This window comes from Stenella coeruleoalba, assembly GCF_951394435.1.
Source record: "Stenella coeruleoalba genome assembly, chromosome: 5".
NCBI lineage: Eukaryota > Metazoa > Chordata > Mammalia > Artiodactyla > Delphinidae > Stenella > Stenella coeruleoalba.
In genome coordinates, this window is record NC_137150.1 from 32059796 (window position 1) to 32078904 (window position 19109).

General features: G+C 52.8%; 1 protein-coding gene across 2 annotated transcripts in view; it reads right to left on the reverse strand.

Moving 5' to 3' along the window:
- The window catches only part of EPHB1 (EPH receptor B1), a gene marked incomplete at its 3' end in the record, with an annotated part of 426489 nt that extends 408092 nt beyond the window's left edge, over positions 1–18397 (reverse strand). For both annotated transcript variants that reach the window (XM_079922007.1, XM_079922006.1), the window contains exon 1: positions 17928–18397. In XM_079922007.1, the coding sequence (XP_079778133.1) occupies positions 17928–17985 (58 nt within the window). In that variant the 5' untranslated portion in view covers positions 17986–18397. The remainder of the gene's footprint in view (positions 1–17927) is intronic.
- Between the last annotated feature and the right edge of the window lie 712 nt (positions 18398–19109).

Here is a 19109-nt window from a genome sequence, read left to right on the forward strand (position 1 = left end):
AGATTCTCTTACTTGACCACAAGTTGTTAAATTTGGAAATTTTAACATTGTGATGATACTTTCATCTAATGAGACCCTTTCCCTTAATTGGGGGTGTTTATTGTCAATTGTCCAAATACTGTCCTTTAGAACAAATTTTTTTCCAGTACAAGATCTAGTAAAGGAGCATGTGTTACATTTACTTGTCATGTCTCTTTGGTCTTCATTAATCTGGAGCAATTCCTTTTTTAAAAAAAATGCTCAAAAAACGTTTGTTAAATTGTTTAAAAAGGGTACGTCCCTGATGCAAAAGTTTTAGAGCCTGGGACTCCTGATCAAGGCAGATCTGAATCCGGTCATTGCGAGGCAGGGCCTGAGATTCTGCATTTTGGGCGAGCTCCCAGGTAAAGCCCAGGCCCTGGCTCACATACCACACCCCGAGTGTGAGACCAGAGAAAACAGCTGTGAGAGCTGGTCCAGACCATTGCAAAAAGCATCTTGCTTTCCTCTAGGTGAACCCATGTTGGCAGTGTCAGCTGCACCCTGGGACTCAGGATGCAACAGTGCTGCCGAGCCCTGCCCCACAGGAACACCTCCCGGGCTTTCCGGAGCCAGGAGATCCAAGACAGAGGGGCAGAGGTCACAGAAACAAGCTTCTCTGCAGGTTCTCCACCCCCGATGATTCTGGCCCAGGGCAGGGCAAGCTTCGCTGGAAGAGAATCCTATGCTCTGCCTCTTCTACCAGCAAGAACCCTCTATTTCGTGCAAGAGGTACCCCTCCTTCAGGAAGCCATCCTGGATACCCTGGCCATTCCGTCTCTCCGTCCTCTGACCTCCTACAGCCCCGGCCACCTGGCTGAGCCACTGAGCACTCACTTGACTGTATTGCTATTCCACGTGCTTGCCTTTCCTTTCCCATTGCCATACTTCCGCTTCTGCTACTTCTCCCATGACACGTGCCCCGCCACTCTCCATCTCCACATGTTCAAGGTACAGTTTACCCCTAAGCTTCCCCATAAAACAGGTCCTTTCAATGGTGTCTCCTGGTCTGAACCATCTTCAGGTCTCTCCATCCAGCTCCAGGTGTGTTGGTCTTGTCTTCACAGTTCGATCTGGGTTTCCTATGCTGCTGCTGTTTTGTTTGATATGAGTCCCTGGTTTTATGCCATGGTGGCCCCAGCGCCAGCTTCTCCCTGGGTGACCCTGTGCAGTGTGATAGGGATCCAGTCCATCCATCCGGGCACCCATCACTTACCAAGTACCTCCTCTGTGTCCAGGTTAGGGCCAGGGTGGATTCTGGCTAGGGTGTCTGCCCTGCCCTGCCCAGAGCCAGAAGTGATGCAGAGTCAGCTGCATCTTTGCTTGTGGGCACAAGAAGTCCTTGTGAGCTGTGACGCAGGGCCCAGCTGAGCCCATCAATCCTTGATGACACCATGGCAGGCCTCCACGTGCTTGTTATGTGTCACCTCCCCCATGATCACTATGATCACTGATCATCATCGTGCAAATAACAGCAAACGTGGTCGAAGCACCTACATCATCCCTGGTGTTGAGAAGCCTGTGGAATCCTGCATCTGTCACCTGAAGTTCAGAAATGAGCCAAAGTCATTCTCCACGGCTTCAATGCAGCAGAAACTGGTGGGGCTGGGAAACCCCTCAGGAGTCGGAGCAGCAGGAAGGTGATAAGCCACCTGGGCGCCCTATCAAATGGGCCCAGCCTGAGACCAGGCATCCCGAGCAGTGCCAGACCAACCTTCAGAGGGCAGCCTGTGAAGAGGAATCACTTTTCTCCTTAAGAAGGAAACCCCAAACCAAAAGATACCTGTAATAAGACCACCTGGAGAAGCAGGATATGTGGGGATCTCTGCCTGATTTCTGTTGCCACCACCATGGAGGCCCAGCTCCCCCCATAATGCTGGGCCGGGGCAGGGCACAGGCCCTCCCTTCATACCCAGGAGTATGGTGGAGACGAGCTTGGAACTTAGGGATAACACATGGGAAGTAAACACAGGGTGACACGATGCTGGATCACCTGAATTATGGCTTCCTGCGGAGGCTCACACATTCCCACAGCAAGAGCCCACTTTCCAAGGTTCTGGCTCCGATCTGGGGATGCACTTCTTACCTGATAACTGACAACCATCCTTGTTGAGGAGATCATGGCCCATCCCTACCCCACCTCCAGGAATGAGACCCAGCAGGTACCAACCTATGGTCTTCTCAGCACAACACAGCAACCCCAACAGACAGGCAGGAGTGGGGGTGAGGTTTCCCTGTTACCTCCAAACAACCGTACAAGTGGAAATGGACCCAGAACAGACAATCCAATTAAAAAAAAATTGGACAAAAGATCTGAACATCCATTTCATCAAAGACTATGTATGAATGGCTAAGAAGCACATGATAAGGACAACACTGTTAATGCAAATGAAAACCATGGGATGCCCTTATACACACCCCAGAATGGCTAAAACTAAAAAGACTGAAGATAACAATTGCTGGTGAGGATGTGGGGCCACAGGGACTCTCCCACACAGCTGACGGGAATGCAAAATGTTTGAAAAACAAATTGGCAGTTGCTTATAAAGACAACTTCACACTAACCGTATTACCCAGCAACGCCACGCTTAGGTATTTACCCAGTACCTAAGAAAAACCTATTTTTCGTTCTGTGTCTTCACGAAGAAACATAACTCAAATGTTCACAGTAGCTTTATTCATGAAAGCCCAAAACTAGAAACTAGAAGGAAATGGCCATCAACTGTTGAATGGATAAACCACGTGCGTATGCCTATGCAATGGAACACTACTCAGCAATAAAAGGAGGGATCCACAATTGTGGGACGACATGGATGAATCTGAAATGCATTGTGCTGAGTGAAAGGAGCCAAACAGAAAGACTACATGCTCTGTGAGTCTATTTGTACGAACTTCTAGAAAAGGCAAAACTGTAGAGGCAGAAATCAGATCAGTGGTTGCCAAACGTCAAGGGGAGAGGGATAGAGGCAGGGGGTGGCAGCAAAGGGACATGGGAGTGATGAAAACGTTCTGTATCATGTTGTATGGGGGCTACACACCCACATTCGTTGGTCAAGTCTCATGGAATTGTACAGTTAAACTTGGTGAACGTTACTGTATGGAAAGTATACCTCAAGAAAGCTTATTTATTTAAAAAATGGACCCAGACTCAAGAAACTATTTCCAAATCTGGGGAACTCAGGACTGACATTGACTAAGTATGGGCTGGCACAGCCATGCTGTTCAAATACTGAAATCCTTCCGCACTTACTGGTAAATCACCGCTGCCCAAGGCTTCTGGTCACCCCTGTGCCCCAGGCCTTCAATGGACACCACTCCCTGGACCACCCCAGGACCTGACAACTAAAGGTTAGTACCAGCCTGCAGGGGACATCCTGGACTAGCTAAGGTGGACATCCTTTCAACCAGCCGGTGCCACTCTTAGCAAAACTTATACGGAAAAACAGAAGATGCCAAGCTGTGCTAATTTGCTGCCAGACTTATTTGATTTAGATCATGCTTTCTGCACAGGGGTGCAAGGTGATTCTTGGGGGAAGGTGGGGAGTGAAAAATCTTAGATATTACAATGGTTTATGGCCCCAAAGGGCCTCAGTCCATAAAGAGATGTACAGTATATCCAGGTATTAACATTTCATAGGGTGTGGTAGGGGGTGGTCAGGAAAAATGTCTACAAAGGCTCCTGGGAGGTGGGGGGGTGGGGTGAGGGGCAATGAGAATAAGGTTGAGAGACACTGGTTTAGATGCAGAACAGAGAGAGACGTGACACCGCAGAGCCAGCCCCCAGTGCACGTGTGCAACTCCCACCTGATCGTTTTCCCTGTGATATGGGTCCCCATCCTTACCACAGTGAGGTGGCGTCATGAGCCGGAGGATGTGTGAAGGAGGGAGTGACCACATGAGCCCCTGTGATCCTTCTTTACAGGACGCCCCGTCATGGCAAAGCCAGTCACTCACTCTCCATCCTATGAAAGGCTTTAAACCAACTCAACTCAGCAAACTGTCACTAGAACCCCAGCGGCCAGCACCCATTGAAGCCCAGGCCATCAGGACGGCTACAATCAGGGCTCCACATGGAGTTCTACAGGGAGCCAAGTACAAATCCAAGGATTTCCACCCCTCTCCTCTGGACGCCTGTGCTTCCGGAGCTCCTGATGGTAGAACCGCATGCAGCACATTGGTGGTTTTCCGCCCGTGTGAAATAATGAAAACAACCTCCCAGTGAGAAGAAATTAAGCGCTGTCGCTGAGTCCCCTGCTTTGTCAAGCTCAGCCGAGTCCCAGCCTCCCTGCGCAAGGCTTGCTTCGTGCACTTATACGTTATGACAATACTATAATTGTTCTTTCAGTCCCTTCTGGATATTTAATAACAACGTGAAGTGGGAGTCGCGAAGGTCAGCCCTACTGTAGAACGAGCTTTGTTCTTATTGTCCTTTTCTGAATAGCGTCTTCCCTTTGCCAGCTGTTGCATGTCAGTGAGCCTTGGTGGTGGAGGCCTGGCGCTGCTACAAAAGTAGCACCACCTACCCTGGGCGGAATATTCTAATTTCCTAACCAGTCTCTGTGCCACTGTCTATCCTCACCATCTGCATAAATACACACACGAGCGCACACACTCACAGACACACGCACACACCGGGCTTCCCCTCACTCCTCCAGTGCTACCCACAGCTACAAGCCCAAGGATGGAAAGAATACCAACCACCAAGAGCAGAGAAACGAGGTGATGTACATATTTGGCATATTCATTTGGGCAATTACTCTCTCTGGTTAGGTGAGAAGAGAAATCTCCTAGGATCTCAGAAGAAGAGTAGCATACCTATGTTTAAAAAAAAAAAAACAAAAACACCTTTCTTTAAGTTTATTCCTGAAATTCACAATAGTTGGCAGATGGAAGTCACTCTTAACAGGATGCAGCATGTGAGTGGAGCAAGCACTAGGAAACAGCAGAGCCCTGAGCTCCCATCCTACCTCGGCATGTCATGGTACCGGCCCCACCTTGCCATTTCACTTCTCTAAGCCTCAGCTGCCAGATCTATAAAATGGACCAAATCCACTGCCCATCTGAAGACAGGACTCACCTCCAATGCTGAGATCTGTGATTCTCTTCCTGAAGATGTATTATCAGAGGGCAGTTTGCAGGCACCAATAGGCTATTGGGAGCATTTCAAAAACAAGGGTTTTCTGAGAAGTCTGCATGCTCAGATAGGGTAAGGAGGAACCGCATTGTAATTCAGAACCTGTGTGACGTTGTCAGTGAGTGTGCCTTGTGTCTGGGCAGGGCTCGGTTTGGCAACTCAGGTACCATAAAAGAGGGCGATGTAGCCCCAGCAGTCTGTGTCAGAGAGCAGCTTTGTACCTAATCCTGAGGGTATGATAGTTGCTAAGGAACCATTGAGATGCAAATGAATTGGCAAATACTTAGCAGCAAGATATCAGACAAGGGTGGGGAGGGGATGCTTTAAACAAGTTAGTCAGGTGAGTGAAAGGAAAATAACTTTCTTCTGATTGGAAAAAGAAAACCACGGGTTTTCATGCAGAATGGCAGCATTGTGTTACTGTGTTAAAAAAAAAAATTGTTCTTTTTCTGCTTGGCTGGGAGTAGAGGAAAGTTGGAGCCAAGGGCAGGGAACTTGAAAGGGCAAATGGAGTCTTCCTCTGATGAACGTTAGCAGATTTTAGATGCCTCTCTCTCAAAAGAGAAAGAGACATCTAAGGTGTGAAGAAAGAAGTCTGCAGAGGACATTGAAGACCTGCCATCTTTATACAAGTCTCAAAACCTAGACAAAAAGTACACAGAAAACTGACTAAATATTCTGCTGACACACAATGGAAATTCCTGGTGAGACTAAGCCATGATTGAGAATGGGGGACAATAAGAGGAAATAAGCCATCTCATTGTACCTATGAGTTTGCATTTCTTTCATTCTTGCTCTCCTCTGAGCATCCAATTTAAATGCAATGGTTAGGTTAAGATGTTGTGGTATCTGTGTTGGAGAGAGTTACAGTGAGAAGCATAGCCCCTCACTCATTGTTTTTTCATCTTGTCCCAAATAGGAACCCTCCCTTTTTCAGAGTCTAGTTGAGATACCCTAGTCTTAAAATCATTTTGCCTTCAGCCAAACACCCCTGCTGTCTTGCTGTTCATCACTTTGAGTTTGATCATGCTGCTCAGGAATATAGAAAATATCTTTCTCAAGAAAGAAGCTGTTTGCCCAGCCATCTCTAGGTCTCCCTTCCTGGATTTTCACTTTTCTATCACCTTCACTTTCCCCTGCTTTTCCCACATCTTCATCCAGGACCATCACAGCCGCAGCCTCCTACTGCTGCCCCCAGAGTCCATGTTCTTTCCTTTCCTGCACACTAGCCCTCTGTAATGTTCCAGTGATGCAGGAAGGTTGAATGGGTGTGGAAGACTGTTGCCCTGTCCAGCACCCACTCCTGCTTCTTCCGGTAACAGCATCCTGATATTTCTGTGGAGAGTCAGCCATCCCCCATCTCAGGCCTGGTGGTTCAGGTGGGTCTGGGCTAACTCTCACCCCCCCTCTCCCAGCTCTGGGGATGGGTAGTCATGCGTCCCAAGCCTGGCCAATGAGTGCATCTCAACATGCTGGTGACAGAGCCTGGCTCATGGAGAGGCTTAGAACCCAAGGGAACCAAGGAGACAAAACTTCCAGGGCTTTTGCTGGAGCCACTGGGAGTGAGAATTCATCTCTCTGATGAAATTTCAAGAGGATGTGAGTTTGAGCTGTCACTGGCCACATGACCGATCTGGCAGGAGAACCTGCTGGGGGATGAAGTCAACGTAAATGACTGGGCTGATTATTCTCCGTTGTCCCTCCAGACCCATATCTTTGCCCTCTTCTGAGCCTCAGGAAACTGACTTCCATGGACCAGGTTTCCACGTCCACCGCCTTCCTGTTGGGTTCACCCAACAGGAGGTACTGGCAGGTGATGAAATAGTGGAGGAGAAAGAGTTCAGAGAATATGATGCCCCTCCCCCCATCCCCATGCACGGTTTGGGCAGCAGCTGCATTCCTCTATCTACGTCTACAGCTCCCATCAGGGAGCCCTCTCCAAGTACAGCTCTTGCCAGGTCCTGGTGGCACCAGTTCCTCCCCTTCCCCTTTCTGGCCTTGGGGAGCTATGGCTTCCCACTATTGCCAGACCCTGGGTGCATCCCACACTTTTTGGTTCCCTTAACCCTGTTCATACCTCTGGAAAGTGTCTCTTCACTAAACTCTCCTCTATTAACCCTTTGAGAATGCCACAGGTTTTCTGCCAGGACATGGGTTGACACAGACATAAAGCTAAGGAATGAAGAAAGGGAGACAGAGTCCTAAGACAGCCTTGGTGCCCCAAATATAATCACAACCTAAGGCCCAAACTGTCCAGGAACAACAAGGGCCAGTAATCACTCCTTACACTTTGCTTTTCTCCAGCTTGAGCTGTACATCTGTCCCTACAACCAAAGATATGGCTAATAAAATAGGTAAAGCCCTTCATGGAGAGCTCCTGAAGTCCACCTTCATAAGACAGAGAATAGGAATGACTATCAGTCTTGGTTTCTCATCCCTACCCACTCCTATCTCTGTCTGACAAATTTCTACCCACCCTCCAAGGAGCTTTCCCCATGTCTCTATCTCTGTTTTTCTCTCTTGCACACACACTCTTGCTTCAAATCCTTCCCACTGGAAGTATGACCCTCTCCTTTGGTTTCTCCTAGCAGCTGATGTGTAACTGTTATACCCCACAGCTAGCATATGCCATCATACATCCTGTTACAGCTTGTAGTTTGCATGGCTCTGTCTCCCCCACCAGTCTGTTAATCGGTGAGCTCCTGGAAGGAAAGCCTGTGTCTTCCTGACCTTCATGTTTTCAGCTTCAAGTACAAAGTTTCTCATGTAGATGCTCAATAAATGTGCTCTGTATGAGTATTCATGAACCTGACGGCTCCCAGGCCAAGCTGTCAGTTCTGCCCCTCTGTTCCCACTCCCCATTTGCCTTTTGTAGAATTTGGGCTCTCACCTCTGGGAGTGACTCAGCCCTCCTTGGATACCCCGGAATGGGGCTGTATCATCCCTCAAGGCAGCCTATCCCAGCTTGGTTCAGTTTGTCTGGAAAGAATTTAATAATCATGCCAAAATCCATCTCCCATGCTGAGTAAAGCTAAGCCTGCTTGGCAAAATGACCCTTCATGTATTCACAGAGAGAGGTGTTCCCTTCCCCACATTCTCCCCTCATTTTCAGGTGCCCAAGCCTGCACCCATCACCCTCAATCACATCACCCTGTTTACTCCGTTTATAGTACTTTCCTAAAATTATGTTCTACGTTATTTGTCTGCTTAATAACTGTCTGTCCTACCACTAAGATGCTCCCAAAGGCTGAGCTCCCTTTCCACCACTCCCTGTTTTGCACATACTGCCCGGCACACAGTAGGAGGTTGACAAATATTTGTTAGATGTTGAATGAATGAGATACCATTTCTCTTCCCTCTCCCCAGCCTCTCCTTAAGTCCTCTCTAATCTTCTCTAAACCATTTTACTTCTACTACTTCTCCTAGGATATTTTGGTTATCAATTGCTACATAACAGACCAATCCAAAACCTAGTGGTTTTCAACTATGACAAGATTTATTTTGTTCACAAATCTATAATTTGGACAGGGCTCAGGGAGGAAATCCTGTCTCTTCCCACTTAGAGTCAGCAGACATGGCTGGAAAGATGGAGGCTGCAGCCATCTGAAGGCTCACTCAGATGTCTGGCATTTGGTGCTGGCAGTGGGCTGGGATTGAAGCTAGGGCTGTGGCTAGAACATCTCCACGTGGTCTCTCCAAGTTGCTCGGGCTTCCTCACAATATGGTGGCAGGGTCACAAGGTCTCACATCCCTTGTGAGAGAGAGCCAGGCAGAAGCTGTAGTATCTTCTCTGATCTCACCTCCAAAGTTAGGCAAGATCACTTCTGCCATGTTCTATTCATCAGAGTGAGCAGAAGGCCAGCCCATATTTAAATGGAGAAGAGCTAGCTTTCATATTTTGATGAAAAGAATATCAAAAAATTTGCAGACATGTTTTAAACTACCACAGAAGAAATGATTTCAGGTTTTTGTGTGTTCTACTGACCTTTTCTTTCTTTGTATTCATTAATACAACATACACATTGCCGCTACCTATATGTCACATGCTGGGGATACCATGACAATTAAGACAGAGCCCCACCCTTCAAGCGCTCACAGAGCTGTGGAGTCTCCAGTGAAATAAACACACAATTACAGACCAGTGTGGACTGTGCTCCCACAGAGGGAGGCAGAAGCAGCTGTGGTGGGGACCAGCAGGCCACTTGGTCCAGCCTGGGGCTAGGAGGAAGGCTTCCAAGAGGAGGCAACCACTATAGCAAATCCTAAAGACTAAGTTAGAGCTAGCCAAGGAAAGCTCAGTGACAAATGCAACACAGGCAGAGCAAGCAGGTGCAGACCCGGAGGCACGTGGCAACAGAACACTCAGTTGGGCCCCTGCACAGATGGGGAAAAAGAAAAGGGGATGCCCGGGGGGTGTGTACCTGTGCAGCGTGTGTGCATCCGTGCCCGTGCGGAGCAGGGGAAGATGGAGCAGCAGAAGGTGCTGCTGGCAGGACCAGAGTTGGGGAAAGGGGGACCCAGATTGTGAAGGGTCTCGCATCAGTCCTGAAGGTGCTGGAAGAGATTCACACACGCCCCAGCCAGGATAAACCTAAGTAGCACAGTGTGGTCTGACACCTAAAGTATGGTCTGACCAGTGCCCAACACAGGCCCCTGGGCACCCACCTACAGCTCCGTGGATGGTCTGATACTAAGACCCTCTTCCTTACCCTGAAGCGTACAACCTGCACTCCACCCCATCCCCAACGCATCCAGACCTCTTTGATGCATTGCCGAAGGGCCTGAGAGCATCCCTCTTTGGGCTCCCTTCCCAGCCCTCCTGAGCGAGGGTCCTCCCTTCTTTTGCCCCTTCCAAGCTTACCACACAGCTCAAGCCTCAGCATCAATGAGAAAGCCAAGGGCAAAGGTCCCACCTTGACGTACTGAAAAAATAGCAAGAGGAAAACAACAGAACAATGAACTGCAGGCCCCATCTGCTTCTCACAGATAAGGCGTTTTCTCTGCCGCCCCTGTCGATGAAGCTGCCTGCCCTTATTGCGGGCCCTTCTGCTCAGCACCGTCCACAGGCACGGCCCCAGGGGGACCGGGCACTGTCCAATGACACTAGGATGCTGGGGAGGTTCTCTCCCCCCTCTTCCTACGGGCCCTTCCACACTCAAACCTGATGCTAAATCCCCGGGTCCTCCCCTGATGTTGTGGGTCTGTACCTGTCCCAACGGACAGGAGCTGCCAGAGCTCTGGGAGTAACATGGCCCCGGGCAGGGCAGGGTGCACACGGCAGAAGTCAGGGCGGTCCCCAAAGGAGAACACGGGCAACTGGCCCTCCCTCTGGAAGGCGGGCCTGTGGTGGGAGCTCTAGGAGGCCCACAGCAACCTGCTCCCCACACACCCCCACCATCACGAGCCCGGCCCCGATGCCGAGCCACCACCGTCTAAGCAACACATCAAAGACAAGAGCCAGACGGACACGTGGCAGAAAGAAAACCACTAATGACCACAGTGGGGGTCTGACTGGTGGGACAACATGGGAAAGGCCACGTGCAAACAGGAAGATGCAAACGGAGAAGGAAAAAGCTCTTCCTCCAGCTGGGGGCACAGGTGGGGCAGTTCCAGAGAGCAGGAGCCTGGCCACAGGGACTTGGGCTCAGAGGCCAGGATATTGTCTGGTACCTTTGACAGCACCTGGCAGAACAGTGAATAAACAGCTGGTGCTTAATAAGTGCTCCCTGATTTCATTCATGAGTAAGCAATGTTCAATAGAAAAGGCACTGAACTGGGAGGCAGAGGCTGAGGAGCTGTCCAACTTCAATTTGTCAAGACTTGGCTTTGAATCTTAGCTCTTGTGCCAGTAGTGCCTCAGCTTCCTCACCTGTAAAACGGGAGAACACATGCTTGGATATTAAGGGCATGGGATCAGCACATGGTAAATGGGCAAGAGAAGCTTAGTCTAGTCCTGGCTCTAGTGCTGCTAGGCTGTAAGATCTCTGCAAAGTCTCTTCCCTTCCCTACAACTTGTCTCCAGTCCTTCTCCTGACATGTCGGGGCCCCGGGAACAAGCCTGACTCCCTGTTGGCCCCCACGAGCTGAAGCGGCCCCAGGATCAGTCCCAGGGACTTCAGAAGCTAGTGCTAGGCTGCAGCCTGGGGCCCCTGTTCCCTCACTTGCCCCTCCCCTCCTGGCCACCTGCCTCTGCCCATTTCTCTGTTCATTATCACCTCCACTGGGGGGATGGAGAAGCAGAACAAGGAGGTTAAATTCAAATCAGTCATTTTGTCACTTGCTGCCAGGAAACGGGGAGGGACGAGAGGAGAGACTCCAGGCCTCAGGTGCAACGTGTGGGCAGAAATGAGTCCTGGTAATTCTCAGGAAATTTCCTATATGTTTCCACGTTGGCCCAGATCTGCTCCAGAGAGTTCTGGGAGCCTTCCATGAGGGGACAGAGCAGCCTCCTTCAGAAGCTGCTAATGGTTTGTCTGCAGGCGCTGGGGTTTCCCTGCCCTGGAGGAACACCTCTGCTGGGGGCAGAGTGGGAGACGGCCTTTTTCATCACTTTTTCAGCCTCTCTAGCAGATGAGCATCCTGAAGACCCCATTAAGGGGGTCGTTATGATGTCGTGAAGGGTCCCAGATGTTCGGCTCCCATGCTGCCCGGGGAATGAGGGAGCAGGTGGCTAAGATATTCTTCCTAGGCTGTGGAAGTGAAATCTTCTCTTTCACAAAGTTAGTGGCAAACGTAAAAGCCAATTGCACCGAGAGACACCTCGCGGATGATTCTGCGTGAGACCAGGGAAGACTGTGGCCCCAGTGCTGGACCAGGTCGGCAACAAGAGGTCCCGGGAGCAAGGTCTCCTCGTGGAGCGCACCAGGCTAAGACCCTTCTTAACGTCGGCCCAGCTCACCCTCACTCACCTCTGAGGTGCTGCTGCAGAACCCCTGCCAGCCGAAGAGGATCCACACCTCACCCACAACTAGTCAGAGGGTCACCATGCCCCAGACTGCATTTTACCCACAGCTGTCACCCCCAAACCTCCTACTTCTACCACTGCTTCTACCCTGGGGTTTGCGCCCAGCCCAAGCCCCTGCTACCCTCTCCATCATAACGGCCCCTCCGTTAGCCTTTCAACAATGAGGAACCTGGGGCACAGGGAGGGAGAGAGCAAACTGTACATCCGTTGCTTCCTGTGTCTTAGGTCAGGTGGAAAGCAGTGTTCCATTAGCAAAGAAGAATGAAGCCCACCACCCTCCAGGCCTCCCTGCACAGTGTGTTCCCATCTCTCTAACCCCCAGAGGAGTGATCAACAAAAGCCAGTGAGGTGACTCAGACGTCAGGCTTGAGGGCCTTTGATGGAGCAGGTGGCCCTGACCTGGCCACTCAATGCCTCCCTTCTGAGCACAAACACACACCTGGGGACCCTGACTATTGTTGCCATTGAAATGCAATCCACAGAAGGGGCTGAGAAATTTCTCATGCAAAATTGTGCTTTTAAATATGGAATCTCTCCCAGGGCATTACTTTATTATTATAGTAATTTCCTCAGAAGGGCAGGCATCCAATGCTGTTTCTCCACCACCTGTGGTGACATGGAAATCTGATGGAAATATTCAGGTTGCTTAAGTGGTTAATGCCGAAGAGGGAGACATAAAGGCAGTTCTTCCAAGGAATGTGGACTCCTAGAATCCAGGTACAGGGATGTGCTCTAGACTATTGGTGAGGGGGGGGTGGAACAGGTAAGGATCCAGTGTGCTCCCTCCACTGCCCCCAGGATGCACAGCGTGCCCAGGCCCACCTCCTTTAGGGACCTTTGTCTGCAATCATTTCTTCCTTGGGAGAGCAGCCAGGGCAAGAAGAGGAACAAAGATGCTCCCAGTCTTTCTACTAGATTCCTTATCAGAAGCCTCACCACGGTACAGGTCCCTAGCCCTGCGTCTGCCTGTGCACAAGATGGGACTAGAGTGGGAGGTGGGAAAGAAGGGGTAGGAAACTGCTGCTTCAGCTGAAGTGCTGGGATTACCCGAAACTTTCACTCATCTCTTCTCCCATGACCAAGAAAACATGGATTCCCCAGTAATCAATGGAGTACCCATCGGCCAGTGGCTGAATCAGCATTAGAATTCTTCCCGCCCATGGATTCAGGTGGATCTGAACCTTTCTTCATGCAAAGCCTACAAAAGTGCTGCAGTGAGGTGGAGTGGTTAAGAACACAAACCCCAGAACCTGACTGCCTAGGTTCCAGTGCAAGCCCCTCACTAGCTATGTGGCCTTATCAAATTACTGAACCACCCTGTACCTCAGTCTTCTCATCTGAAAAATGGGAGAGGAGGGTTAATAATAATACCTACCTGATAGGGTTGTCTAAAGATTAAATGAATTAATTTACGTAAAGCACCTAGCGTTAAGTGTTAGCTATTATCAGCAGTTCCCAAATATACCGGTGCCAGACTGCCTGCATCTGAATCACTGGGGTCCTTTATTAAAAATGAAGATCCCAGGCCCTTCAGTAAGTGCAAAGTGGAGCAAGACCTGCCCAGGATTTGTGACCGCAGCCTATTTTAGAACCATTCCCCTGGGCAGAATTTCAGGAAGCACCTACAACAGGATTTTCTGGGAGGCAGACTCTCAGGATCTATCCAGACCTGCTGAACTTTTGTGGGAAGAGTCCAGGAGTCTATAGCAAATTGCCCAGGTGCCATGAGGCTGCCTAAAGCCTAAAAATCCCTGCCTGAGATGACTGACTTCCAAAACTGCCTCCACCCTTTGCCCACGCTGGAAACCCTACACTCCTGAACCTTAGGGTTTCTAAGAACTCTTGAGGATTAGCTAAGATGATTGTTTTAGTTTAATAATATGAATGCATCTTTGACTTTAATAGCAACTTTATTTTTAAACCAGTACAGGGATATCCTCATAACGTATGTTACCTGTCCAGCTTCTAAGGCTGGGATGGGTGGGCATCACCAGCTACTGGCAGCTCTGCTTTACCAACCCAGAAGGTTCAGGCCTGCGTCCTACCTCTGTAGCTGTCTACACTGCCAAGACTTTTCTCAAGCAATGGCCTAGGGCTGAGTTACCTTTCCTCGCCAGCATTCCACTCACTGGCTTCGGGGTCCCTCCACAAACACTGAGTAATGGTAACTGTTTCATAACACACAGAAAATATAATCAACTAATGGATAGAATTCTCTCAAATTTACTTTTCTCTCCCAGACATTTTTTTCAATCTTTGGCGCCTGCTACCGCTTGCCGGCTCATGCACGCTCATGGGTACCCAAAACAGAGGCACATGTAGCAAACGAATATTAACAGAAAATGCAGAAACTGCCAATTACCCCCTGGCCTGGTGGCCTGTTGTAGGCACACAGGCTGAGGTTGGGGTTTTTCGCCACAATCTGTGAACGGTGAGATTCAGTGCCCTTGCATGTCCAGGTGGGGCACCCCACGAAGGGGTGCAGTAACTCAGGGGTGTATGTACTCATACATCAGCCATTCCTTCGAGAACTCACTATTTGTTAAGCCCTACCACCAAATCAAACGTGTGCACGTACAAGGGTGGCAAGCCCAGGATTTCACTCTGGGCCACATCAAAGAGCAGTTCTCCCGGGAGTGCTCTGGTCAGCGAGCGCGGAACACGGAGGCCACCTGCATGTCTAGGGTCATTCGTGGACGCCCATGAGTGCTCGGGCTGGAAGGATGCTATGAGCTGCCAGTGATTCCAGGGCACTGCCTCCCAGAAGGACCAATACTCTTAGCTCAGGAATACTCCACTCTGAGGGAGAACTGTCTGCGGCCAGCCCAACACCTGAGAAGCACCTCAAGAGAAGCCCAGGTCTCCAGACCCCAACACAAAGGGTATGGGCCAAAGGGCAGCTCAGAGAATGCAGCCCGCAGACACCAGCAGCCTGTTCTCAACAAGCTCTCAGGCCCAGTGTGAAAAGACATGGACTTGAAGAGGCAGTTGTTTTTCTGGAGACAGAGAAAAGAGCCCTGGTTCTGTGTATAGAAGTCCAGAGTATGTCAGCATCCCTGCCTCCCAGCCTGCCTGCTCCCCTCTGAAAATAGCCTTTAAAAGCCCATGCCTCTGCCCTGCATGCCATCTCTCTCCCCACACAGCAGAGTGGGCTGTAAGCGGGGAGGGAAGGGGCCGTCTCCTTCAGTGTGGGCCTCTCACTCCCCAGGTCAGCCAGCCCCTTCCCTCCTTCCACCCAGGCAGAGGGTCTCCTAGGGCCCCTCCTGCTTCTGGCTAAGTGTCCCCACCACCTGGCCCGCGGCTGCCGTTATCCCTCTGTCCCTGCCCTGGCCTGGGCTGAGGACCTGACTGCTCTTAGAGCTGCTTGCCCTGGGTGACAAGGGCCCTCTGAAATTCCAACAGAGACCCACGAGAGAAAGAAGACAGACAGACACAAAAGTGGCCAAACCAGCAAGGGAAGGCGCCGCCTGGCCACGGCAGTGTAAGAGGGATCTGCTCTCTGTGTAGGCAGCTCATTGATCCACTTTTCTGATAATTATTCCTCACTCATCGCAAACCGAATGACGCTGGCCCCAGCCCAGCCAGGCAGGCGGGAAGGCAGCTCCGCGTGTGAGGAGGAGAAAATGAGCCTGCCTGTGTTCATCGGGGAGAGGAAGGAGTGAATGGTGTGTACTATCCCTGTGCACTGAGCAGGGACGCCAGGGCTGCTTTAATATTCTGCTGAACGTGGCATTTCTTTTAACCCTTACTGGAGAGACAGAAGTTCAGCCCAGAAAGCCGGGCTCTTCTGGCCAGGCTAACGGGAAAGTTTCCGAGCTGCGAGGAGGGAAGGGCTCCGGACGACCTGGGTGACAGGACCGGTACGCGCGCGGCTGGGCGCCCGCACCACGGCACCCTCCCTGGGGCCTCTCCAGCCCAGAAGACAGGGAGGGCTAGCCAAGAGGGGATCTAGGGTAGAAACCGCGCGCCGCCAGACGCCCAGTGAGTTCCCACACATTTGCTCTCCAATTTCGCTCGAATGCATATGCCCTCCTTCAACGATGGAGACCCAACGCCGAGACCAGGCTTCCCAAGTAGGCACCTATCTGCTCTCCGAGACCGAGCCGCTGACTCTCCAAGGGGCGCGAAGATCGGCGGGCAGGACGCTCCGCCCCAGCGTTAGAAAGTCCCGTGTGGCCTCGCCCATTGCAAATGCCCGCTCTCCCAGGTCGTCCCGACTGGTTTGGAGGTGTGCCTCGCCTGGCTTGTCCTAATTCAACCGCTCCCGCGCTTGTCTCTCAATAAGCCAAATCCAAGCATCCCTTCTGCGGGGTGTTGATCGCGCTCCCCAACGTTCCAGTCCCTGTACGTTCCCAAAAGCAACCCCCTCGGCACAAAGACCCAGCAGCCAGAGAGGGCAGCGGCAGGCGGAGGGCAGACAAAAAGCCACCTTCAGAAAAGCAAAAGCGAGCTTTCTAGGCATTAATCGCCGCACCCCCGCGCCGCCACCAGAACGAACGCGGGATATGGTGGTCTTCGCTACCAGGCCGGGTAATCTCAGCCCCGCCTCGGGGCCACAAGGCCCCAGCTTCGCTTCGAGAAGGGCAGCACTTTCCGGAGGGGTCGGGGCGCTGAATCACGGGGTTTGGGGCCGGGCGGAGGGTTCCACTGGGCAACCAGTAGCAGTTGGACGAGGACCTGGGCGGCCCAGCGGAGCGAGCTCCCAGCTCGGAAGGCGGCGCAGGTGCCGGGGGCTGCGTGCGGAGTCCCTCGGTGGAGTTTCACCCACGCCGGACACCAGGGCTGCGGGGCTGAGGCGCGTATCTCCCCCCAGAATTGCTTCCATCCCGACACTAAACTCCGCTCTAGGCCGGCTGCGTTTCGGGAGGGGGCTGCGGCCGCCGCTGTGCTTCGGGGAAGGGGGCGGGGGAAGGGGGCGGGAGGCGGGAGAGGGGCAGGGATTTCCCACAGGGATTCGCGGGCGCCGCCGAGCGCGGGTCTCCCTGCTGCGCCAGGCGCTGTGCCCGCGGAGCGCGCTTTCCGGGCCACGGCGGCAGAGGCACAGCCGAGGCTGAAGTAGCAAGGAGAGCGTCGCTGCGCGTCGGCTACCTTCCCAGGCCGGAGGGATACTGGGCGAGTTTCGTCAGAACTGATCACGCACCCCACCCCACCCCCGTTTTCAGGAGCAAGAGGCGACAAACGTGTCCACCCCGCCCCGACCGACCCGGGAAAGATGCAGCCCGCAGGCTCCGGTACCACCAGCTGTCCCCCGAGGGTCGGGCCAATGAACTCAGCTCCTCTCATTCGGCAGCCACTTGCGAGGTACCGGGGCAGAGCTTCTCCGGTCCCGGCGCGCAGCGCTAGCCCGCCGGGCCGAGTCCTGGAGCCCGCGGATCCCGAGCGAAGGAAAAGGAGAGGTGGCGCGCGGCTGCCTAAGAGCATCCTTGCCCGGGATAGGAAGCGAGCAGACTGACGCCCGTACTCCAGGGGCCGGACCGCCCGAGACGCCCCTTCCTCCCCAACGCCGGTCTCCCCGGAGCTAAGGAGCCTGCACCGCAATGCAGCGGGCTCCGTGCTCTCTGAGCCGAGCTGCGGGAGACCGGGGCTGCTAAGGAGCGCCCGGGCGCGGAAGCCAGAGGGCTCCGCGAACCAGCTGCGGGCGCCGAAAGCCAGCCGGGGGCGCGCGGGTGGGTGCCGCCCCAGCCCCGCGCTCGGCCGCGGCCGATGCTCCCCAACAACCTGGCTCTCGGGTCGCGGGATGCAGGCGACGCGTAGCAGCCACGGAAGCCCCGGGGATACAGCCGCCAACTTGCTCCGCGGTGGGTACGTTACCTTCCATCGCGGCCACTGCGGATGCCAGGAGGAGCAGCAGCAGGCAGTCCAGGGCCATCGCCGGCCGGCGGTCCCCAGGCCGAGCCCGAGCCGAGGCGGCCGCGGGGGGAGGGCACCGCGTCTCGGGGTGCCGCTGCGCTCCCCGCCGGTGGCTTCTCCGTATCCTTTCGCGCTCTGGCTGGGACCGGACTCCCCGGAGCGCGGCGTGGGCGTGGGCGGGATTGTGCGCGCGTGGGGCGGTGCGGGCGCGCGTGGGTGTGGGTGTGCATGTGTGTGTGTGTGTTTATGGGAGAGGTGGGTGTGTGCGTGCGTGTGTGAGAGAGCGGGCGAGGGAGTGCGAGCCGGGGAGAGCGCGCGAGTGCGTGTTCGTCCTGGTGTCACATTGCGAGCTACAGCCGAGCCTACTGGAGGACTGAGCCGGCCAGACTGACGGGGGAGGGTGCGGGATCCCCCACCATCAGCTCTCTCCCCACCCCTAACACCTCCTGTCCAATCAAGGAATCAAACCTGCAAAATTCCCCCGTCCAATCAGGCGCGAGCACCTCCTTACACTGGCATTGTTAGTTTAAGAAAAACTTTTGCTTGCAAGGCTGTGCGGGAGGGCTGGGAAGGCGCTAGGAGGGGTCCGGGCTCCCCCTGGTGGTGCTCTCGGAGAACCGCACCGGCCAGCCCCAGCTCTCCATGCCCTAACCTAGGGGGCCTAGGGAAGGGGCTGACTAAGACCCTTCCGCTTACAGCCCACCAGGACTAGGTGAACTATAAATAATCAAATTTGTCTTCTTTCATCTTCTCAGCGAGACTACCCTGACTACTCTATTTAGTGCAGCCCCCATGGCACACCCTATCCCTCCTGTCCGTAGCACTTCACCTAACACACTGTGGTTTTTACTAATCAATTTTGTTTATTGTGGGTCTCTCCTTACCAGAACGGGATTCGTGTGTGTTTTGTTCACTACGGAATGGCCAGTGCCTAGAACAATGCCTGGCCCGTAGAAGGTGATGGCATGTATCCGCTGACTGAATGAATGAGGTTCAGAGAATCTGGGGGCAGTAGCCCCAGGGTGCAGGGCACTGGATATGCTTCCTGTCCAGCTCCCTGCTGCTCTTGTCCCCCAGAAATCTCTGGCTGCCTTTAATTTTCACTTCCCCATGTGTTCTGTGACCATCCACCGAGGGCCCCAA